A 25,469-nucleotide genomic window follows, 5' to 3' on the forward strand; every position below is an offset into this window, starting at 1 on the left:
TCAAGCAGGTTTCCTTAAAAATAGGTTGTCCAGTGATAACACAAGGATTCTGGCACACGTTTTAGAAAAGGCGAAATTACTAAGCACATCCACAGTAGCAATAACGCTAGATGCTGAAAAAGCCTTCGACAAAGTTGACTGGTCCTTCCTTCAAGCAGTACTTCGCAAATTTAATCTAGGAGAAACATTCACAAGACTAGTAATGTCCTTGTACTATTGCCCCTCAGCGAGAGTAAGAGCTGGTGGATCTTTCTCTTCCGCCTTCTGCCTGAAGCAGGGAACGAGGCAGGGATGCCCCCTGTCTCCTTCGTTGTTTTTACTGGCGATTGAGCCATTTTTATATCACATAAGGAAAAACCCTAACATCATGGGCATTCCATTTGGGGACTGCACGGTTAAATTAACCGCGTATGCAGATGATGTGCTTGTTGTGTCCGAGAGAGCTGAAGAGGCTATACCTGCGCTCATGGCAGATATCGAGGAATTCTCCAGAGTATCTGGGTACAAGCTCAATAAGGACAAAACGGAGGTCAAGCTCCTGAACAATATTGGGGACAAAGGCATCATTGGGGATTCTGGTCTTACATGGCAACCGAAGTGTTTCAAATATTTGGGGTTAGACTTTGCTAAAGATTTGATCTCAACCCTGAAAGTAAACGAAGAATTGACTCTCAAGAAGATATCCACACTACTCGAAGGGTGGTCTCCGAAATTCCTCTCCTGGTGGGGCAGAGCGGAGACGCTCAAAATGATGTCCACCCCGTTGGTTAACTATTTGGCCAGCATGCTCCCCATGACGTTCTCGAACGACTTTGTCACTAAGGTGGATCAGCTGTTTAGTAATTTCCTGTGGCGGGGTAAGAAAGCCAGGATTTCACTTAAAAAATTACAACTAGCAAAAGATAAAGGAGTTTTGGGTCTGCCTTCGTTCAGGAATTATCAGACAGCCTTTCTTTGTAAGCAGGGAGCTCAATGGTTGACAAAATCACCACTCTACACACCAGTATGGGTTAATATAGAGGAATCACTAGTAAACCATGCTCCTCTTGCAACCTTACTCACTATGGACCTATCACAACTACCGCATTCCAAATACATACTGTTAAATACTAGGCGAGCTCTGCTTAGGCTCGACCAAACACACAAAACTAAGCTGACATTCACTAAATCGTCATACATGTCGCTATGGAGAAATCCTTATCTCAAACATAATGGTAGTACACTCTCATGGGACTCATGGTCCACGAAGGGCATTAATTTGGTGGGAGATCTATATGAAGGGAGGGTCCCACTCCCATTCTCGACCTTGCAACGAAAACACGACCTTACTCCAATGGATTTTTATGATTTCCTGAAAATCAAAGCGATACTAACAGCTCGTAGTTTCTCTCCTTATGTACCATGGCTAATAACTCATCTCCCACGTCTCATGTATGCGGGCCACTTTGTGTCCAAAGTGTACAAACTCTTATTGCCCTTACCTAGGAAAGCCCATAGAAAGACGGAATTGAAATGGGAGGCTGAACCAAATTTAACAGGTATAGAATTTGACTGGGATGTGATCCACAAGACGGCCCTTACCCACAAAGTCTCGCCCATCCTATTCCAAACAAAATACATGCTCATAAATAGGGCATTTTGGACCCCGGATAGGCTTTTCAAATGTAATTTAAGGGACTCACCGACATGCTGGAACTGCCAGTCAGGTTTGGGGGACCTTGCACACATGCTATTTAGCTGTCCTTCTTTAAATATATATTGGGGGAACATTTTTGACTGCATTTACCACGTATTCAAGGTTAGGCCTGCAAAGGATTTTGTATATGTACTTTTGGGGGCACTTGACCCACAGCTACCAAATGATCAGAACCGCCTGCTTTTGGACTTAATGTTGACACTGGCGTGCAAGGTGGTTCTCTGCAATTGGAAAAGTACGGATAAGGTAAATTTTAAAATCTGGTAGGAGTGGCTATCATTTCTGAGAGGGGCTAATAACCCGGCACTGCAGGCAGCTACATGGAGTCCGTCTAATGGAAAGCTGTGGAAATCACTAGATGCATCTTCATTTCACTTTGAGCCACCTTGATGTATGATATGTATTCCTGCTCTTTGACCTGAATTGCTCGAGCGTACTCGTATTGTAAACCGCTGGAGCTCACAACTGATACCTCTATCCACTGAGTGTTTATCTATGTATGTACTATGATGATGCAAGCAAGAGTTTGGCTTCTTTATTTTACTTTCATTTTTTGTATCTGTTTATCATTACCTGACTTGGATATTTCTGTAACGGAAGAATTATTGTAATGTCTTTCCTTTTGCTATTACTTAAATAAAAATGACTTGAAATAAAAAAAAAAAATAATAATACAGAATACAATCACATAACATTTCAAACTCCTACCCTCCCAAGACCTCCAATCCTATCTGCCTTCTTGTAACTGTAACTAACGAACGTCTAATGTAAACTTCCAACCTGCTTAACCTTTCCCTGCTCCTGTTCACCAACTCCCCAAACTTTAACGATAAACTATCAAACTCCAGCCAAACGTGGCCAATTTCAAAAACAACACCCTTTTCCTGCCCTCCCCCACACCCCCTTTACACCCTTGTACTCAAACACAACTCTGTCCCCCGTCAACCTCTGTGCACCCCCAGCCGCCTGGACAACACTTCTCGTAACTCCAGCAAATACAAGTCCATCCCCATGCGTGACCGGTGAATCCCTTTGCCCCTAAAAAAAACTCTGGTGCATCGTATCTAAGATCCCTGTGCCATATTCCGAGAACCCTAAATGCAGATAAAACCTAACCATTTCAACATTTATCTTCTTCCTGGCCTTGTCCACTGCTTTAGGCTTCAATGCCCCTCTCCACACTTGGCGCGGAGTCAACTCAGTACAGACCACTGTGCACCCCGACCACTGCCTCTTAATCTTCCAAATCCCGTTTCATGGCCCTTATCAGCACGAAGCCTGATTTCCTGACCATATCATTTTCACCCAAACGAAGGACCAAAACGTCAGGGCACCTCCCTGCCACCAACAAACCATTAAGCGTAGCCAACAAATCCCTCCAACGCATACCCCCTTTCCCACTCCAACCTATTTTAAACACATTCGGATTAAACCCCAAATTTTCACCAAAATAACTCTTGAGCCTGCACCTGGGACTGTTTCACAAAGGAATGGCCCACGATCCACACTGTCATCTCCCTGGCTAGGGGACCCGCCACCGAACCTGAAACGAGAAGCAAGCGTAAGAACAAGAGCAACATAAAGCCCCGTTGAGGCCCTCACCCGCAATCTCAGGCCCCACCGCACCGGGCATAACTCCTCCGGAAGCGCCTCCTGCAGAGACACCCACTTGCCCACGCACCTCTGATCCGTTTTAGACTTCCGTAGCCACATGCTGACCTCTGCCTCTCTAAAAGACTTCAGACCACAAAACCGCTGCCCCCCTCTGGCTCCCAGTAACTCAGACACCCGAAAAGCCCCCTGCAAACATCCATGGCATTAACGTGGCAAACGGGCAGCATTCCCCTGCGTTCCTGCGAATCCGCGGCAAAACATCCACCACCTCTTCCAACCGATCCAAAGACCAAGGTTACCGAACCCGGCATATCCTCCCACACTCCCTGGCCCAACCCTCTAACATACGAGAGCCGAGCTCACCCGCCGATGGCGCATAGCCCCAGAGAAGTTTGCCCTTAAAGGCAATCCCAGCCAGCGTCCCCGCTATCGTGAGCCCCTTCTCAACCAATGACCGGATAAACTGAATAACGTCCTCCTGTCTCCCCCTCTCCGAAAACCGCCAACACGCCCCCGACGCCAGGAATTCCTCCCATGACTTCCTGTAAGTCGCTTTCGTCGATTGTGCCAACGACCCTAAAACCAGCTGCAACATCCTGTGTTGCCTGCGTACCAGAGTTGCAGCGGCATGCCGGTCGGGTCCCGATCCGCGTCCTTGGCTAGCCCACGGAATCTCCCCCACTGCGAATGAGACAAAGCATCCGCTATGTCATTATCTACCCCCGGCACGTGCACCTCGCGAAAAGCAATGTCTTATCGCAAGCAGCCCAGCATAAACACTTGCAGCAGCTTCAGCACCTGCGCATCCCTGGCCGACTGACGGTTCACCACTTCCACCACCTCCATATTGTCCACATGGAATGTCACCCGCCGGTGTGCCAGCACCCCCCGACCCCCCACCCTGCAGTGATATCGCTACCACCACAAAGGGAAAAGCTCCAGAAACTCAATGCTCCACCCACCCACGCTGGGGGCCACTTTTCCACACACTATCTCCCCTGCCAGTACAAACCGAAGCATTCGCTTCCAGCGCGTCTGAAAAATTTGGACATCCTATACCAAATCCTCCCCTCTCTGCATGGGAATCCCGTTAAAGTTCTGCAAAAAAAAGAACTGCCACATCCTCAGGTCCTCGCGCACACCTGCAAACAGCCGCACATGATGATGCGGTGGCCTTCGCCCTGCCCAATCTCCTACAGAAAGTGCGTCCCACTCACACCACTGTGCAAGCAAAATTGAGGTGACCCAAAAGCACCTGAACTTCCAAGACCGTGACTGTGTCGTGCCAACATAGCCTCCAACAGCTCTAAATTTGCTGTTTTTAGTCCACTGGTAGACAGGCCTCCATTGCCCCCGAATCCAGCTCAATCCCCAAAAAGGACAGTGCCGTGCACGGCCCCCCTATCTTTTTTTTGGTGCCAACGGCACCCCTAATTCCCCCATGATCTCCTGAAACCTGTCCAGCGCAACCTGGCAGTCGTGGAGCCTGGGGTGCCAACCAAAAGGAAGTCATCCAGGTAGTGCGTTACTCCTTGGTGACCCGTCCGTTCCGTAACTAATCATTGTAGGAACGTACTGAAACATTCGAACAGTGCGCACGACATGGAGCAGCCCATCGGCAACGCTTTGTCCACATACCAGCAGCCGTTGAACTGGATTCCCATCAGGCCCCAATCGTCTGGGTGAACTGGAAGCAGCCGGAAAGCAGACTTTGTCGCCCTTCGCCATCTCCGCTGTTGCGCTCACGGTCACCACCAAGGACATGGCTGCGTCAACAGGGGAATAAGACACCGCGGTCTCCCTCTCATCAATATAGTCATTCACTGAGCCCCCTTCGGGCCTCGACAAATGCTGGATGAGGCGAAGTTGCCCCTTCTCCTTCTTTGGCACTACCCCAATGGGGGACACAATCGAATCCTCCAAAGACCAGTCATCAAAAGTCCCGACCATGCAGCCCTCCTCCACCTCCTTATTCAATTTGCCCTGCACCACCTCCGGGTGCTCCTTGGCAGACCTCAAATTATCAACCCATCTCTGAACTCGTGGCCGCTCGTAGGCCAGTCGAAAACCCTCCAAAAACCCTGTTCGCAACTGATCCGCAGCCCCTTCATAGGGATAGTCCCGTAGGGCTGCCACCAACCTCTCCACTCTAACCGGAGTACGCACCCTTGGGCCCAGCCCCTTGGCCCCTCCACTACTCCCAGCATTCTGGAGGGTCCCTGCCTGGTCGCCCCATGCCTGTCCTGCCTGGCCGCCCTGCTGTTGTCCCTTAGCTCCCCAACATCGGACCAGGGGATGACCATACTTTCCGCATCCCGAACATTCATGTAAAAAACTGCAGTGTTCCCTAGTGCACGCCCCTTTTATTGTAGTCCCACCATGCTCCTGTGGAAACCGACTGGCTCTTGGCCCCTGTCCCCCCACCCCCACCCCCCTCTGGTGGGACGGCCCTAAAAGGGCTTGTAACTAATCGGGATCCCGCTCGTGGTAAAGATGGTCTTGCGATACCCCGCCAGACCCATTGTGTCCTGCCACAAATCGGTGTCCAACTTGCCCCATTTAGCCTCGGGATCCCACGCCATTGGGGCCCTGAACTCCTTGTCGTATTGCGCCCAAGCATAGCCTCCCCCTGTAATCTGGGTCTTTCTTATAACGTCCATATACTTAAACATGGACACCGACCGCTCAGGAAACTTCCCGCAATACACAGTAGCAAAGATCAAAAAGGCCTCTGTCCAATTTTCTATTGTAAGCGGCACCTTGGGCCTCTTCTAGAGTTCATACTCCTCCTTCGACCCTTCCTTGGCCCGTACTTCCTGATGGAGAAGTTTTAAGATCTCTACATACTCCCCCCCCCCCCCCCCCCCCCCCCCTCTAGATCCGCTCCTTGGTAGTTAGCATCAAATGTGCTCCCAACGGCTTCGTCACCCCCATATATGGCAGCCGCTTGATCTTCAATTCCTTGCTCTCCGGTTTCACCACCTCTTCCCCGGATGCTCCGACCCCGCAGGTCCCACACCCACATTCTTGCCACCCATTGGCGCCTTCCCGACGGGTCCCATCTCCTCATACGGGCCCACCCCTCCCTTTGTCAGACACATACTTACCCCGCCGTAACCAGTCCCCCCCCACCCTCTTCTCCCCACCCCAACCGAAACCATGCGCACCGCAGCCGCACGCCGTTCCCCACGTCTCTGCTCCTGGGACGCTGACCTTGTCTCCCATTGCGATGCCCGGGCCGTCCGCCCCAGCTGGCCCCGTGGCACCTGAAAAACACTATCAACAAGGTGAGACGGCCCACCACCGCCCTCACCATCCCGCAGCTCTCCTTCTTCCAAACTATCGGCCAATTCACAGATGGGCCGTCCCTAGCCCTGCCAAGTCCAGAGCCCGGCGGCGCGTCTCCTCCTGTAAAATAAATGGCCGGACTGGTGTGCTGGGTCTTTCTCTCTGCGCCCCGCCTACCCCACTTGCAATCCCAGACCCACACGAGCGCCCGCCACCCAGTCCTTACCCTCCGCACCGAGGTCACTCCACCTCATCATTGCTCCACGGCAACCCTCCCACCCCCGCCGCCTCATCCTCCGAGGTGGACCCCCTCAACACAATTCTCCCTAATCCCTCCCCGCCCGCTCCCCCCCCCCCCCCCGCTCCGAGGACTCCACCGACTCACCCCCGGTTCGCACCCCACCCCCCCCCCGTCCCTCCCGAAGGCCCTCTGCCCAGGAGTCAAACACATCCAAACCCTCCAAATCCCTGTCACCACCCTCGGACAATGGCAGTGGTGACAAATCCCCCCCCCCCCCCGATTCCTCCAGCCCCGACACCCTGCCCCTCACCACCCCCAACGCTCCCCCTTTAGACCCCCCCCCCCCCCAAGATGACCCCCTTCATGGCCCCTATGATCCAACCGTGCCCAGTAACACCTGCCATGCCCCCCCATAACCTTCCCATTTCCCCCTTTCCTGGTCTTTGACCGGCCCCTATCTGCCCGGTCCCCAACTGGGGAGGGGCTCTCAGCCCACCTCCCCTGCCCACTCCTGTCGTGTACAGGGGAACTGGACCGCTCGGGCATCCTAGCCCCCCCCACCCCACTGAACTTCCTTCTCTGACCCCACCCTCCTACCCCCAAGAAACCTGCAGCCGGGCAAACCCATCTGCACCCGCCTTCTGCTGGTTCCCCTCCGAGGCCCCATGCGCTTCCTTGTGAGGATCGCAGGGCCCGCGCCATCAGGCCGGGCCCACCCCCTCAACCTTACGCGCCGCGACCTTTGGGGGCGGTCACATTCTAGAACTGCGGCCAGCACAACTGTGTAATTACTCGAGACTCTCCGAAAAGCGCACACGCTCGTGAACTACATTGACCATAATGCTCAGGGGCGAACCCGCTGGGAGGTGAAGCAGTGTGCTCCCACATTGGTTTCCTGACTAGAACTGCGGCCGACAGAGAAGGCTAGCCAGGCACCGCTCCCGCATCTGCGCGCCCGCCCCCTGAGAGCCGGGGCGGGCAGAAATCATTGCGGCTGGTTGGGACACGCTCACTGCGCCCCCTGCCTTCTTGCCGCCTGCCCGCCATCCTCCTGCACATCTCGCGCAGGGCTGTGCCTCGACCCCCAGTGCGGCCCTGCGAGCTCACCTGCACTCTGGCGGATTGCGTGGCGGCGAGCAGGCGAACACCGGCGCCACGCCCGGAGGCGCCCGCCCCCTGGGGCTCACAAGCAAATCCATTTGGCCTGCTTCACTAAGCAGGCGAATGGCCTCGAGGACTCTTTCTTCCATAACGACGACAAGTAGAATCCTGAACCACCATAAGACCGCAGAAACACCGCAATGAAGCTCAGCAACGCCTCACAGCTAGGTAAAAAACCTGCACTACAGGTTAGTAGGTTTTGATTGGGACATTCCAGACCGCCGCCAAAGTGACTGACAAACTAGTCTTGCAAATTTAGTGAAGATTGATCAAACGGCACTAAAGTTATGAGCAAAACTAATCACTCTTCCTCTGGAAACTAGGGGATCGCTATAATTACCTACTGGTGACCACCAGTAAGTGGGTTGGGTGTGTGTGTGTGTGTGTGTGTGTGTGTGTGTAATCTTATGACCCTCCCTAAACTCTATTATCCCTAAACCTTAAATATACTCTTACCACCCAATAGCCCTACCCAATCCTTAAAACACTCTTACCCGTATTCCTTATATTTGAAATTAAAAGGGGGTGTGGTTTCACTTATCTGATGTATACTTCCATCTTCTTTGTTAAGGCATATGCATGGTAAATGATGTGTTGTAAAGGCTGTTTCTTCTAGTGGGAAATAGAGCAGGGTTAACTAGATGAAAGAATTGTACCACAACAAAAGGTAGTTACTGACAAATGTATAAACTAATCAATGGCTTGCTATTAAGATCAGTATTGTAAAACCCAGAAATGCCCAAAAACTCTTTAGAAGGTGCATTATGGTTACAATACAATACAATACAATACAAAACATAAAACACGTCCAATGTAGTGATTTTCAAAACAATAGCATCTTCCAACACATGTACCTCTTTGTGACCTCCCACGGGATGTGACCTATTACATACATGCAATCTCTGATCGGCCAATTGGTGACATGACAAGGGGCATATAGTACAGCAGTGTTGCCTATATGTGTGCTTTTACACCATAAACCTCTTCTGTTACAACGTTCATCCTTTTCCAATCTCAAAGTTCTTTTTATGTCAACATTTTTTGTTTTCTTATTTAAATGTATGTTTGTTTTTCTTACAGTGGTTTGCAGAAAGAATTTGGACAGCACAACAGTAGCAATTCATGATGATGAGATATACTGTAGGTCTTGCTATGGCAAGAAGTATGGTCCGAAAGGTTACGGCTATGGGCAAGGAGCAGGCACACTCAATATGGACCGAGGAGAGCGACTAGGCATTAAGCCAAATGAGTAGGTTTGCATTACTAAACAAAAACGTATGAAATCTTATGTTTCATCCTCTTGCTGATTTAATTATAAGAGACAGCGTTCCCTTTTGAATAAGATAATCAAAACAATTGTAGCCAAATTATCACAATAAATGATTGTCTTAATTAACCGCATCAAGATATTTATTCACAAATAATGAAACTGTTAGAAATGGGATTTCTGGTTGGCTACGGCTTGCTCCAAAGCAGGCAGAAACCACCGCTCTAGTCAGGGCAAGGGAGTTACACGCCAAGATAACCCCTGCTCACCCCCTTGGTAGCTTGGTACAAGCAGTCTGGCTTATCCCGGAGGCAATGCGTGAAGCGTTTGCGCAACACACAGAGCAGCAACACACTAGGCACACCACAAAAGTAACGCCACACAAGGTTATATCAAAAATAGCCTTTGTATTATCATAAAACGCATTAGATGGTAATCGCACAATATGTACTGTGCCAACTGGCACTGGGCAATATTTACAGGGGATTATATAAACAAGACAGGGCCACATGGACCACCGCCGGAATCATCACTGAGTAGAAATAGTAAAAGTAAGATTTATCGTAGATGTAGAACACAACCAGTAATTACTGGCACAATAATGACCGCCGCATTATCACATTGGGCATAAACACATTAGGATAAAACCACATTATGAGCCAACCTCCTAAACCTAAATCACATGAGGTACTAAGCGTCACCAGCATAAATACATTGGTCAACAATCAGTATAAACACAGTTAGCCCCAATCGGGGGCACCACACCCTGGAACTGGCCCCTCTCAGGGGCTCAAAAGCCCCATGTCCCGCAAAGGTTAGGGCTGGCTGCACATGCAGTGACGTAAAAGTGCGCAATGAATTGGCCTAAATGTGGCAGCTTCCCACTAATTGCTGGGCAGCTGTAAAAATGACCCCGGGCACCAGCCCCCTGATCCCCTCTCTGGGACTCTACACAAAATAAATGTGCCCAAAATGTTGCAGCTGCCTGCGCGCTCGCAGGGCAGCTGAAGATGGCACGGGCACAACTGTGCCCTGTGAGTCCCACTTGGACCCTAAACTGAAGATTGCCCCACGGTGCAGCTGCCCGCCACTGTAGTGCAGCTGGAAACAAAACTGGCACTCACTGTGCCACTAAAACCCCACCGCAAAATAAGCCCAGGCACCACTGTGCCTACGGAGCCCCCACTTGGGCTCCTAGATGTCAAGTGCCACAAAGTTGGTGTGGTCTGCTGCCCTACGGGGCCACTCAAGACTAACGGGTACCGGCCCTGGGAGGTAATGTCCCGCTCACCTTGGAATTCCTCGCGGTCTCCGCTCTTCCCGGCGTCTTCAGCGCTGCCGGTCTCCTTTGCTCTGCCCTGCTCCCCGGCAGCCCTGTGATTCCTCATGCTGGTGGCGGGCAGCTGGCATGGAGCATGCAATGTTCTGACGTCTCTGGGGCTGCGGGGCTCTCTCCTGACTCACGAGAGCCCCGCTCAGGCCTCCACCTCTTCCGGTACAGTCTCCTTGGAGCCAGGACTTCCAGGCAACCCGCGAGGTGCTGCACATTTCCCCCCACCAAGGGGGAGCGTAACTGGAACCCACCAGGCCCTGCCCACAGTCAGGCGGCGCGGGCTTGACTTCCTGGTTTGGCGGCGACCTCCTTTGCGGCTCGGTGCCGTGGTGGTGATTTCAGCGATTCCTTCCTGCAGGCGCAATACGAGGTAGGCTCCCGTTTTCAGTGAAGACAATTGCGGGGTGGGTGGGTCTTATCAGTGTACTTTCAACAAACCTGTCCGCATGCGGGTGGGCACCCGCTTGGAGGCAGGAAACAGCGGGTGGGCACCCGCTGTTCAAATGCGTAAAACAAACGGCCAAGATGCGGGGTGGGCACCCGCAAGACTATAAAATACTGGGGAATACCCCAGACACCTCTCCGTGCTGCAGATTAAAAATAGAAGCGCCCTCTAAGCGCTAGGGCCCACAATTCAGCAAATGGTCAGAGGGGCAAGCTGGACAAAATGAAAACGCTGCTCCAACGAAGCTCAGTGTTCCTGAGTAAGGATGTAGCACTTTAAAGCAAAAACCCAGGTAGGCGCTCAGTCCAGAGCAAAGTCCTTTAGTAGGAAGGGGGCAAGGGCTGGGCCCAGGCAGGCTAGCTCTCAGGGCCCTCCAGCATGGTGGCAGTCCCTAATGGCTGTTCCTCCTGGAGCAGAGCAGCTGCCAGCCCCCTCAAGTTAGAACAGCACACCAGAGAACACTTTCATGGGGTCATAGCCCGTTCATTTATACACCCTTTTCGTCACAGCACAGGGCTTTGGGATACCAGTTAGGACTGGTTTGGGGGATCTTTAGAGCACTTTGTTTTGCTCAGCTCCTTTGTCAGGTGGGGGCTCAGGGATTAGACACACTACAGGGGGCGGCGCCAGCATTGTGGAGGGAAGGCACAGTCCTATTCAGGTCCCAGGTGCAACTCCTCTCTCCCATCTGCATGCAGATCTCTCTATTCACAACTGGGCTGACTTCCCCCAGGCTCCTGGAGCCACCCACACCAGCCAGCCCCTGTCACTTACAAGCCAGACATGCAATTCACATCAGGCAGGCAGACACATAGCACACAGAAATGCCAACTTCTAAAAGTGGCATTTCTCCACCAGTCACTAAAATCTGCGCACACCATTGCGCAGCATTTATTCTCTCGAGTTCATACATACTAAACTCTCCCCTGCACTCCTGTCATACCAGGAATTACCATGGACACACACATCCCCCATGCATTCTTATGGGATGGTAGGCCAATCTCACCACATGCACTCAGAGCGCACACACGCTTTACACTGGGCCACAGTGCAAAAGTGCGCAGAGGCCAAAAACTATCAATATCCGGTAACAGAAAAGACGAACATTTTTAGGGGTGAACCTGCCAAAATGGCCAAGTCCAACAAACGCACATCAAAATCTGCAAAGTGAGTGAGCTAGACGTGACTGGGTAATAGGAAATCATCCGACTTCCTTACCACAGGCAAGTGACTTTAAAAGTGACTTGTATGAGAAACACATCTTATGCTCCACATAAATAATGAAATAATGAATTAAAGTATAGAGTTAAGATGCAGGTGTTGACTACGTTTCGATCCTAAGATACATTCTGGGATCATCAGGACTGAAATATAGAACAGATGCCTAGGAAGTAGCCCCCGGTTGGAAGGAGCGTGCTTGCTGGGGTCGATCTTAATTAGCGGGATACGGGCGGCCGATGGTTAGTTAATGGTAACCTTGGATCGGAAGCAAGCGGTGGTCAGTGATGTGGGATTCTGCCCAAGGCGAAGGTCCGGCGTGTTATGATATCCGGATATCAAGTCCCGCAACAAGCGTAATCGGTGATTTTGGAGGATGACAACGCGAAGTACGGTGTAGAAGGAAGCCGGAATCGGGCTGATGACAACCAACATGTCCGTGGAGGCGAGCAGATGTCCACAGAATATACCGCTGTGCGATGCGCTCGGTGGCTGAGAATTGCATCCTCTTGCTGTGCGTAACATATAATCTTAGCTATTTATTTAAGACCCTTATTTACACAGTGCACCTCCACCTTTATAATTTAAACAGTGCTACTGTGAAGCTATGTTATAGGGGCGTGCTGCCTGGCTGCACAGTAGCATTGTTTGAATTATAAAGGTGGAGGTGCACTGTGTATATAAGGGTCTTGCCTGCTTCACTAGCTCTCCCTCTCTGGTGCATTATTTCACTGTAATACCTATGAGAATTTATATCCACAAAGCTTTGGGGAAAGAAGTAGTACATTATGGACTACTTGCTTTAATACCTTTTATCTATTTGTTTGAGGGAGACCATATTTCTTTCTCAGCTTTTCTTTATCTATAAGCAAGGTGTTTGAGTGTGGGTGATGTTTAAAGTTTAAGAAAAATATTCAATGTATACCCCTTTATAAAGTTCCCATAAGGAAAATGTGAAATAACGTTATGAACATCTAGTTTTCGGAAATTTGACACTGCTCTGTAAATTCTTCACGGAATGAGATATTCCATAAACGTGGCAGATATTTCCAAGGTTTCAAGAGACCGCATCAGTTCCAGGAAGTGGAGTAGGCTTTCTCTAGCACTCGTTACACTTTTTTGTTTCATTATTGAACCCCTCTCTGCAATGTTTTTAATTTAGAAACCATTTTCTTCACCCTATTGTTTCATTTTCACAAAACACTTTTTTCTATCTGATATTGAAACTTTAACAATATATATTTCTGCATTTAAAGATTCTTACTCTGCCTTTTTTTCCTTTACCTGGTATTGTGCCTATTTTCCCAAAATCTGTGCTAACTCCTTACTTTTGACAGCCATAAAAAAAAATATTTTGGTTTATTTTAAATCTAATGTGAGAAATTGAGTTACTAGTTGAGCAGGGTAAAACCCGACTCGAGCAGCAACCACGTGTTAGGAAGGTAGGATCCTTCTGCATGGTTACCCTCACTTTTTGCCTTGTGCCAAGCTTTTATTGACTAGTCTGACTGGGAGCCTGCTAATCGGGACCCCAGTCTCTCTGCTTTTTCCCTTAAAATTGTTATGGCAAGTACTTGGGTACATCCCAGCATGGATACTGATTTACCCTGATCGGTCCCTAGTATATGGTACTAAGTTGCCCCCCATGGGCTGAAGTATGCAGCGACCAAAAAGCCAATGCTGCTCTGTTGTGAAGTAGCCCTTATTTATTTATTTTTATGTGAGAATCTCCCTCAAGATATCGTATTTATACCATCTCTAAACAATACAGTCTGTCTTGGTTCTTATGCCAAGCATGGTTGGTGAGTGGATCACGCCCCCTTGACAAAGCAATTAGTAGATCGTGCTAGAAAATCCAATATTGGACAAGAAAATGTTATATAGCCATGCCGTTTTTTCACCCATGTAGACCTCTTCACTAGAGAATGTTACCATCTGATCCACCTACCCTACCAGTGATGAATGTCTCCTTTGTCCACTGGGCCTCTTAGCTAAATTTGTCAATCTGAATATGGTTTTGAGTAGTGATGGTATTCTGGAAACACTCTGGTATGATTTCACCATCTTCGCCCAAAGCAAAGGGAGAGACTAGAGACTATTTCAAATGTACAAAACCAGTCTAGTCTGACATCTGGGAAAATCTAATCTTTTTTCTTTTGTTAGTATGTTCTATATTTAGCTATGTTGTTCTATGAAATGCACTGGGTCACCTCCTTGAGGGGTAGTGCATGCTACAGAAAACTGGTAACAGATATATTTTCCATGACTATTGTTAAAGAGTAAGTAAGACTTCAATCAATGTTCTACACTTCTGGGTTGGCTTTTGGTGTTAAAATCAGTCATTCTGTTTTATTTCTTTTTGATCTAGCTCTGTTCATGTGTGAGAGCATGTCTATGACAAGGGGTTTGATGTTCAATAGATTCAGTACTAAACCAGCTATTGCATTTCTCATAGTCTACCACATCTTCCATACTCCCTATTAAATAATCAACATATTTCCATTGCAGAAGTGCATTCCAGAGGCCAATCACCAACACCAATACTTCTAAATTTGCTCAGAAATTTGGAGGTACTGAAAAATGCGCTAGATGTGGGGAGTCTGTGTATGCTGCAGAAAAGATAATGGGTGCTGGAAAGGTAAGTTTGGATGGCCTTTTACTTATTAGTTTGTGCCTACTTTGAGACTGCAAATCAACAGATGTATTGCTCTGGATCATAGTTACTGTATATTTGTAGCTTATATCTGGTACCTAGTTCCTCCCGCCCCCCCCCCCCTTTTTTTTAAATGTAATTTTTTTTATATATATATATAACCAAGGGTTTATGTGGAATGTACTGCTCATACCCCTACTTGTGTCGAAAGAGTTTGAGGTTCTTTCTGAAAAGTCCCAAAATGATTATTGTAGGCTTTGAAATCCTTCTGAATAGGTAAATATCCCACTTTCCTGGAAGATCCAGCTCTGGTCTCCACTGTAGCTACCTAGACTTTCACTCGTGCAGCTCTCATTAAAATCTAGGTGTCTAGAGTGAAAGCCTAGGTGGCTACACTGTGGACAAGAGCTTGGTCTTCCAGGAAAGCGGGATATTTACTTATGAAATATTTCAGATCTTAAAGCAAGGAGTCAAGGGCGCAGTCCAGGGGTAAGCTAGGATTGACCCCAAAATCAACATTCCCCCCCCCCCCCCCCCCCCCCCCCCCATCGCTCGTCGAGCAAGGACTCCTTCCCATGGGCATTCCTCACCCTATGGATTTTACCTGTCAGATATTGTGTGGAAGCCAGACTGCCCCCCCTCCCCCCTGGTCTGGCTGACATATCTCTCACAGCTGTGGCAGTGACCCATTGGATTTGGCTCCTCTGTGATCACCAGCTTACTCTATGGGACCATGTCCCAACTAGAGGCTGTCAAGACCTATTGCAGGTAGTCTCCGTGTGGTGTTTTCACTTTATTACTGTTTGTGTGCTGCATAAATACTTTACAAATTGCCTCCAAGTTAAGCCTGACTGCTTTGTGCCACCCTACCAGAGGGTTACGCACAAGGTAATTTAGTGATTTCTGTGGTTCACTCTGGCAAGATTTGTGGTTATGGGCTCAGTGGTGTTTTTACTTCCCTCTACCAATAACCCAATTTCTTGCAACACTAATGTTAGAAAGTGGATTATTAGTTAAAATGGATTGTAGTCTTTTTCAAGTTCCTTACAAGGCTCTGTTCGGCATCACTTTAAGCTTGATCTGCACTTTATACTGTTGACTCTGTGCTACAGCTACCAAACCTAAGCAAAATGTGTAAAGCACTTATCAGTACCAAAACTGTTCTAAAGTAGAAAATATAATATAATAAAAATCGCACTCCATTGTATAAACATAAATAGGAATAACTTCAATGGGTAAGTGGATACCAAAAAACAACAAATCTGGTGCACCAGGCCGGAGATATGAGTTTTCAATTTTTTTTATTTACTTCTACCAGCAACTGTAGGGATCTGGGTGCTAAACCGAGTGTAAGCCAAGTGAAGGCTGACTGCAATGATCAAATACAGGGACCACGCTCATCTCAGTAGAAAGTTTTACTTTGGTCTTTTATTTTTTTCTGGAGAAAATTCTCATCAACGAGGTTAATAGCAGGTTATGGTGCCAGCTGTTTTTCTACAGAGACTGCGCCAGTGGCTGCCAGCTTAAGCAGAGGACTTCAGTGGAGCCTCGGGTCTGGTGGGATGTTCGTAGCTCTTGATGTTGAAGGTGGTAAAACTCTAAGTGACTGAAGTCTGGGCCCAGGAAGGAGTGATCTGGTTGCTGCTCTGCTTTGGTCCTGCTGAAGTCCTCAACATACACAATTAGTAACTTTTCTGGAAGTCTGAATCACTTCGTCAGTGGCAGCCTTGGATTCTTTTTGCAGAAAGTTTGGAAGAAGTTTGCAATTTTAGAGGGGTAAGTGCAAGCTTTAACACCAGCTAAGGGACCAGGACCTTTTGGGCACCCCTTGGGGGTTAGGCCTTCATATTGCAGAAACCACCAGAAGGGTACTGGGCAAATCTAGTTTGGAACTGGCCAGCTGAACTCAGCAGAAATTTGCACTTCTTGCAGATTTTGTGTTCCTTGAAAAGCAGGAGGCTATCCATCTAGCCCTTGGAATCCGTGCTTCTGTCATGAGTACAGGTGGGGAGTATGCCCAGGTCTTGGGGTTCTCTCCAGAAAATCAACAGCAGGTGCAGTCCTTCTGTCTTCCACCAGTTCAGAGTCAATCTGAAGAAGATACCTAGGGTATCGTTGTTGTCGTTGTATAATATTTATTTCGACAACTGGTGTCATAAAATACACAACAAATGTATCGTACAACAGCATAATAAGTTAAATATACAAACGATCCATCAAGATACAATATTATACCCTTGAGATGTTGCAATTTTCAAAAGCAATTGGTTAAAAATTGACGCGCATCGTGTCCATAAAAACCAATATTGAATACAGTAAGAGAGGGAGCACCATAATAATTCATCTTAATAAAAGTTCTAATACCAGGGTCAGGTAGCGACCCTCTCTAAGCCTACTAAATGGACTCTAGCCTTCTGTGAAATTGCAACACAAAGGGTTGAAGCATAAAGTGCATGTTTGAGAAAAATTGTTTTTGGAACTTGGGTGGTTGAGGGTGCACCACAGACCTTCAGGAAAGGATGTGGAAGGGGCCCCACGAGGGCTGTATTGGGCACACCTGGCTGCAAGGGGAGGGGTATGGTCTGGAGTGATTGTGTGTATGCGGCAGTAGTAAGTTATGTTGTTGTATAGCATTTTAGGACCATAGTGTAATTTTCCCGTTCATGCCCATTATATAGGTATAAATCACCATATCCTTATATAGGCATAGAAATTGTAACCATATTTAGACATAGCTCATGCAGTCCTAATACGGCATGGCTACTTCCACTAGTTCCGAAAATCCACAACGATTTCTTGCAAAACTCTGCTTCAGCAGCTAGGGACGGCCCCTTGCCTAAATATTGATTTATCTAAGAATTCATGGAGTTTTCAGAGAACTGAGACTCTTTGACGTGATTATGTCCACCTTTACGTCCATCTCGGCACCTTCAAGGTATAAATATGCCCACACTTGCCTTAGCCAACACACGGTGGTTCGGAGCAGTTAGACTATCTACTTGCCCGACGCATCTTGCTACAGCAAGTGTCGAAGGAAGGCGACCGTCCAGCAGACGCACAGAGAGACGCTGTCTCTTCTCTGGCCGAGAAATCCAGCTCCAGTGTTTCTAAGCTACCCTTGCGGGTTGTTGGGGAATCGAGTCCTGAGACTGACCTCCTTCATTCTAAATCAAGGTACGGAGCGGATTAGACCCTAAGAGAAATAATCTTGGATAGATTCTTGGCAAAAAGAACACTACATTTATGCTACACCTCACTTACTTCTTCCCTCGTACTAGACTTAGGTTAGGTACATCAGGGTAGGCGTATTTTAGAAGCTCCAGTTGAGTACTTTTTAGCCTTTATTTATGTATGTACTTATCTATGGTCTAGGAACCATACAATGCTTTTACAGTATTATTTTATCCTACTCTTCTTACTGTACGCATTATACTTTGTAACAAGTCTTACGATTGTAGCAGTTCATTTCTTCTGCTTGAGAAAGAAGACTGTTCAATAAATACCTTTTTATTGAAAACGCCCGTCTCTCTATTTCTCTGTACCTCTTGTGAAACGAAGCATGCACGAATGACTGAGTAAAATATCTATCTATTGTTTCCACGACTCTGAAGATCCGTTTTATCTTGGGGAAACAAAGTTGTCATGTTTATGCGGTTGTCAGAAACTAAATCCCTTCTTGTGAATTCGAGAACTTTTCTAGTGACCTCTGAGCTAGCTGGCACTCACAGTTAAGTCTAATATATTTGATAGCGACCTAGTAGACATAAGTCCTACGTCACATCTATAGGATATATTATTCCAATGCGCAGAGCCTATTGGGAATATAGGAACTACACTACATGGCACCCAACGTTTGGTAAGGCACTAATTTAACGCTAGATACTAGAGTAACTCAGTCGTGCTTTTCACAAGAGACCCCTTTTTCCCGTAAAATACTCCAATAGACGTCTGGAGTGGGTTAAAGGATAAAATATCCGCCATAACGGAGTAGGACGAAAAATCCTATGTATTAGTTTTTGGTTTATTCAACTTTGAAGGATACAGTGTTCCAAAATATTGAGGCTGGAGGCTCACTGACAACCCACTGTCCGCAGCACACAAATTCTTCAAGGTATTGAATTACCTCCAGCCCACCTTGAGACACACGCCTGCACCCTGAACTATTGCGCCATGCAGCCTGTCACTGACAGGGAGACAAGGACACTGTGCCGCTGTCTCGTGGTTCAGTCGGCAAACATGCCACGAGGTTGTAACGTAGATGGGGACCAGAGGAAGACCGGCGAGGAATGAGGGCTACAACTCGTTATTGGACACTGCGCACATTTCCAGCTATCAAATCCACCCATTGAGGGGGCTTGATTTATTCAGCTTCTGCCGTTCTGCACTTACCCGGTTTGATGCCTTCTGGGCGCTGCAGTTGTGAGAGAGCTGCAGTGATGTCTGACCTATGTGATCCAAGGGTCAGCGGATTACCTCCAAGGGCAGGGCTTCTGGACAGTTTAAATGTGTGGGTGGAGTCACTCGTAGCCTAACAGCAGCATCTGAGGAAGGCCGTCGGGCCGAAATGCATTATGCACACGCTGGCATTCAATAAAGGTGTTCCAACGGTATCCCCTGTGTGGCCTCTCTCTGTTCCTCACGGAGTGGATTTCTTGGATGTTCCAAAATATTGTGCACCTTCTTTTTGTCTCCTTGAAACTTGATCTGCAAAACTTTCAACAGAATGTCGGATACCGACGAACGGAACGGTAGATCTGCAGGAAATAATACTCGACCGGGTTTAGACGTTACAGGTCTCCAACAAGATGACCCGGATGCTATAATCATCCTGGAAAATGTAAGGGAAAAAAATAGCTATAAAGCTCATAGAAAATGGCCTACACTGAGAGGTGGTAGGGTTATATTTGTCATAGGGGCACATGAATATCGGCAGACAGGTATTCTATTCATGGATTATCTTTCCACAAGCAAATCCAATAACTCATTTATTCCACTTCTATAAGATGGAGGAACATCCAGCGGAATACGCTCCTTTCGAGGACATTGAAATTCCACTAACTTACCAAGAGCATCAGCTCTGGTTTAACGGCATCTTACAACATCAAAATCACGTTACCAGGATCGGTCCACTAGGTAGACCAGGAGCAACATGGCCGGTACTAGCCAGCTATATACCACATCTGCCATAGAACAAATGACGGGTCCAGAGCTGTTAGCTCAGCTAAAACAAATAATTAAAATATACAGACAATTGGTTCAATATGTCATACGAACCGACTATCGGAATTCCACAGGAAACCCTTCATCACGGGAACACAAACAAAATTACACCACAGACCACGCAATCAGTCATTGGTAAATTACCCACAAAAAGTTAACAAATTCCATTCTGGTTATCTCAAAAAATTACTCCGATCGAGGCAGTATTTCCCGATAGTACACCTCATGAGAAACACAGGATTCTTACAATCTGTTTACCAATGGGGATCGCACCACACCTGGAGGACTGTGACACTTGGGGTACAGTCTGCTGCAATCTACTCAAAAACACATGGTGTACCATCTATGGCGGTAATACCAGACGTCCTAAAACAGATTCAAAATGAATACGGGGCAGAGCCTGCTTTAAATCTCGGTATGAAGTTACTGAAAGATTTCAAACCGGTCTCAGCTATAATATTAGCAAATATTAAAGGTGAAGCAGCATCCGTGGCAATCCGCCCAAAACTAAAAGAACTTGATGTAACTGAGCAACCATATGAACTGGCCAGAATAATAGAAAAATCAAGATACTGATACACGTTCCTCTCGTACCTTTCAAACTCCTCGCAGAAATCCGAAAGAAGAGGACAATCGTCACACAAGGAAGAATGTGTGAAGTCCAAAGACGATCAACATGTTCCGAAAAATAAGAAAACTCCATTTACCAAAAAGAAGGTAGCAAGTCTTAAAATCAGACTTGCCGAGAATCTTGAGGAAACAACTCAAGAACGGGGAGTGGGCCCAGACAATGCTGGACAGCGCAGCAGAGGTTACCATAGCTCTTAAGATCCTGAAGGATCATCTGAAGACAGTGGACCTGAATTAATACATTCAGGTTGAAACTGCAGATACCAGGGTTAGTGTACCACATAAGTTATATGAAGTAACACTCCGAATAGAGAGGGACATAACTAGGAAATAAAAGCACTCTTTTGGGAAAAACGATCTAAGGGTTATGACATCCTTCTGGCTGAAAAATACTGGCCACCTGAATTTATCAAGGATTGCCCACATGGCGAAGAGATCATTATGCCAGCCTTCTCTTCCTATTCATTAAAAATACACCTATGCCAGAAAATGGGCTGTGGCCCAGGCACCAGTATTATACAAAAATAATGTGGAATGGGAAGAGGATTCTCCTCACCATAAGATCCAGTTAAAAAAATCAACCAACTTCTCAGAAGCAATATCCGGTTAAACAAGAATCTAAAAAACAGGTCATGGAGATCCTAGATCAACTTGAATACCAAGGGGTGATTGAAACATGCACCTCATCCATGAACAATCCTTCGTTTCCTGTCTCCAAACCAGACATTACATATCGTCTAGTTTTGTACTACAGACATTTAAATTCTTGTTGTAAAACCTTTGCAGTACAAAATGCACACAGTACAGCACAGATGAATAGCACCGTGCGCAAAAAATATAAAACCACATTAGATATTTGAAACAGTTTCTTCTGTAAAAATATCGCACCTGAAAGCAGGTACTCGACCGCTTTCTCAGTTATGGGGACACAGCGTCACTTCTGTTGTCTCCCACAGGGATTCAAGAACAGTCCTGGGTTATTTTCAGACAGTTACTGCAATCATATGATGATGAAGCATTATCTTATGTCGACATCTATCTTACAGATGATGACTTGGACAGGTACTTGACCAGGGTGAACACCATAATACTTGGATTTGCCTCTGAAGGGTACAAATTCAACTTTAAAAAAATCAAGAATTGCCCACCTCAACGTCCTATTCCTAGGATACGAACTTCCAAGTGAAGGCAAAAATGTGCGCTGCTGCAATCTACAAAAACACTGAAAAACCTACAGTAAGTTCTAGGATTCCTGAATTTCGGAAGAACTTACATTCTAAACTACACAGAAAGGGTTAAACCTCTTATGAACTAATCAAACCTGATTTCAAACCTACTAATTAGACAAAAAAATACACAGAAATTGTGCCTTCAGTGCAAACAGACATGTTAGCAAAAACACATTTAGACACGCGTAAACGAACGCAACCTTGTAATCTGAATCATCCCAGGGAGATGCGGATTCACATACCTAACCTTTAATGAAGGTGAAAAGGCACCAATAGCTTACAAATCACACTTGTACACACAAGCTGAAATGAAATTCACGTAAACAGAAAAAATTCTGACAGTGCTTTAAACTGCAGTAGCAAGAGAGAGAGCCCACGCACAGGGCAAACACATAAAAGTCGTTACTCCTGCACCTGCTTTAGAGGCAGTGACAAAAGCGAGCATTCCGAATGCAAAAGCTTTACATCCAAGATGGATACAATGGGTTAATTCTCTTGCTGCAACAGACGTTGAGTTCGTTTTTGACCCCTACTTGAAGACTCAAGAATTTCTCCAATACGAACAAGAATTTCGCTGCTCACTGAGATTCTGCCTCAAGAACATTACGGATGTATAATTTATACAGACGGATCAGCACAGCCCGCAATTGGGGGAAAACAAGCTTATAGTGCTGCGTGCGCGATTGTTAAAGGTTGCTGGCAGGATGGGAAATTCAGACCTATGGTCACTAAAACACAATCTATCAGACTGTACAGCTCAGCGAGCTGAACTCCAAGCTTTCAAGATGTCGCTTGAAAATACCGATCGGCAATTCCCCAAACTCATAGTGTGCGATTCATATTCCTGCGTCCAGTCGTACAATGATACTTGCAGAACTGGGTTAAAAATGGGTTTAAAGACTCAAAGGGTGGCACAATCGAGCATAAAATGCTTTGGGAACAAGTAGTTCCTTTACAGAAAGAACTACAAAAGACTCACGTGATCCAAACACTGAGTCATCAGCGTGATGGCGTTCACGTTGAAGGGAATTCATTGGCTGATGAAGCCGCGTAGACAGCTGTGCAAACGGCTTCCGTAGCTGCAATCACTCGTTCAAAAACAAAAATAGACCGCAAAATAATGCAAGCTGTCACTGCTTCAATGAAAGACATTGGTAAAACACTTCCAGAAGGCTTTCCACTCAAGTACTCGTATATAACTGATGCAAATAATGTTCCTTTTGCTCGAATCCCTGGAGTGGGGGATAGGGTAATTCCAAACATGGAACACAGATTAGGACTGATCTTAGCAGCACATGAAGGGCTTGCCTCTGCACACGCAGGTGTTTCTGCCACAGTGTCGTTATTAAAGCAAAGATACTGGTGGCCGCGCATGAGGAAACTGACCTGAAACTGTTTTGGAATGTGAAATCTGCCAGAAAATGAAGTTTCAACAGTGAAACGACCGACATAGACACCCCTTTTAATTTCAGATAAACCACTTGCATGTGTTTACCTGGACCACTGTGGTCCCTTACAAAGGGATGGCAACTATAAATAGATCATGGTCGCAGTGGATTCATGCTCCAGATTCATTTGGATGTGGCCTCGGCTGGCGCCCGAACTGTTAAAGATTTGCGAGTCTTTATCTGCACATACGCAATTGGCAAGCTACATTCTGACCAGTGTTATGCTTTTAGCCCTTGGGCTTACAAGGAGGCCATGGCCAGCTTGGGCATTGCATTGCGGTACTCAAGTCCATTCCATCCTGAGGGAAATTCGGTTGTGGAAAGAAACCGTAACATAAAGCAATCTATAGCAGCCAGAGTATTCGGTTCGGGTGATGGGTGAGTCAATCATCTAGTAAGTGTCCAACGTAGTCTTAATAACCTGCCAAGAAATTCTCTGGGTGGAATCACTCCATATGAAATCCTTTTTGGTACTTTAATGATGGTCGAAGACCTCGATCGTCATACTTCAGTGGTAGAACAAAAACCATTTGATATCAAAGACAGTTTGGCTGTTTTACAGGACTTAAATGAAACAAGAAGTTTAAGCAACACAATACAAAAGCCAATGACAACTGAAGAAAAACCACCTGTCCCAGCAAGACTTGTTTGGATTCCAAAGATTGGGGATCTGGTCAGAGAGAAAATAGCGGATAAGAAGGCATTTGGGCCTTCTTACAGAAAACCAGTACCTGTACTAGCAGTACACGGATTAAGAACCGTGTTACTGCCGCCCCTTGCTGGAAAAAAGGAGAAACGGTCTGTATCCATTGACCTGGTAAAACCACACCATGTGGCCGATAATAAGTAGTAGGCCCAGTGGACTCCAAAGATGTAGCAGACGACCAAATCTTGCTACCATCCAAGAGTTTGAAACTGAAAGACTCTTCACCTTTGTAGAATCTGCAGTGAGAAAAGAAGGACTATGCAACAAAGCCATGGCACTTGTGCCTCTTGAAACCCAAATAATAGTTTGTCAAGAAACTCCCGTCTACCATGATGTAGCCTCTGACTATACTAACATGTCAAGGGAACAAGCAGCTCCAGCAATTTCAAATAATCCGGATGCAATACCAACCATTGACCGAACTGCTTCTGGCTATTTCATCAACTTCGATACCTTTTCTGAGGATCCCAGGGAGCCTGAAACAACGCCAACAAACAAAACTTTCAAGGAACAAGTAAAACAAAATTTTCATCAGCCTGCAAATACATATCTGGTTTCACAATGGGTTTAACTTTGGATTGTGTTGGATATACTTTTTCTCCTACTATGGGTCATTCTTGTTATACGTTTGGGAAAGCTAATAGATGGAAAATATAGTAAAATGGACACAGCAAGTAAGATCATCAACTTGCTCTTGAAGCCACACAAATCATCTCATTGTGAGCAAAGAGACCTGTCTTCAGTAAACATCACAGCTGTTCCTCTACCTGGTGGTATAGCTTGGGATAGAACTGATTAATACATTTATGGCCCTGTCGAGCTGCTGAAGATTCCACACTAATTTAAGGTTTCCTTGAGTGATTTTGTGTCACCCAGTACATTTTCTGATGATTGGGACTTTGAAGCTGTTAATAACATGATGGCAGACTTGGAAATGTCAGCAAAATTGGCAAAACATAAATATTTAGATGGTTCATCAAATTATGAAGAAATTTATTGTTTTCATCATTTTGGTCATCATTATTTGCACAAATCTGCAAACCCCATAAATGTTTTAACTTCTAATCAATGGGAGCATTGTCCAACGCCACCAAAAGGTAGCTCAAACATTTTATGAAAAATGTCCATACTTTACAGGTTTTAATGTCACAAATCCAGAAACCTTTTATTTTAAAAATGTTAAGACCGGCATGTAAAGTATGTTGACTTATACTAAGCAAATTTATTCTGCGGCCTTTTATGCTCAATTGTCCACATTGGCTTTAACTTTTGGAAAGACCACATTGAGACAAAAACTGTCTGGGGCACAGAAGACTGGCA

At 46.6% G+C, this 25,469-nt stretch overlaps 1 protein-coding gene across 2 annotated transcripts in view; it reads left to right on the forward strand.

Annotated features, from left to right (window-relative positions):
- CSRP2 (cysteine and glycine rich protein 2) overlaps positions 1–25,469 on the forward strand; it is a 142,829-nt gene that overhangs the window by 68,728 nt on the left and 48,632 nt on the right. For both annotated transcript variants that reach the window (XM_078674255.1, XM_078674256.1), the window contains exons 3-4: positions 9,081–9,249; positions 14,772–14,901. In XM_078674255.1, the coding sequence (XP_078530381.1) occupies positions 9,081–9,249; positions 14,772–14,901 (299 nt within the window). The remainder of the gene's footprint in view (positions 1–9,080; positions 9,250–14,771; positions 14,902–25,469) is intronic.

This window comes from Lissotriton helveticus, chromosome 1_1 (genome assembly GCF_964261635.1).
Source record: "Lissotriton helveticus chromosome 1_1, aLisHel1.1, whole genome shotgun sequence".
Taxonomy (NCBI): domain Eukaryota; kingdom Metazoa; phylum Chordata; class Amphibia; order Caudata; family Salamandridae; genus Lissotriton; species Lissotriton helveticus.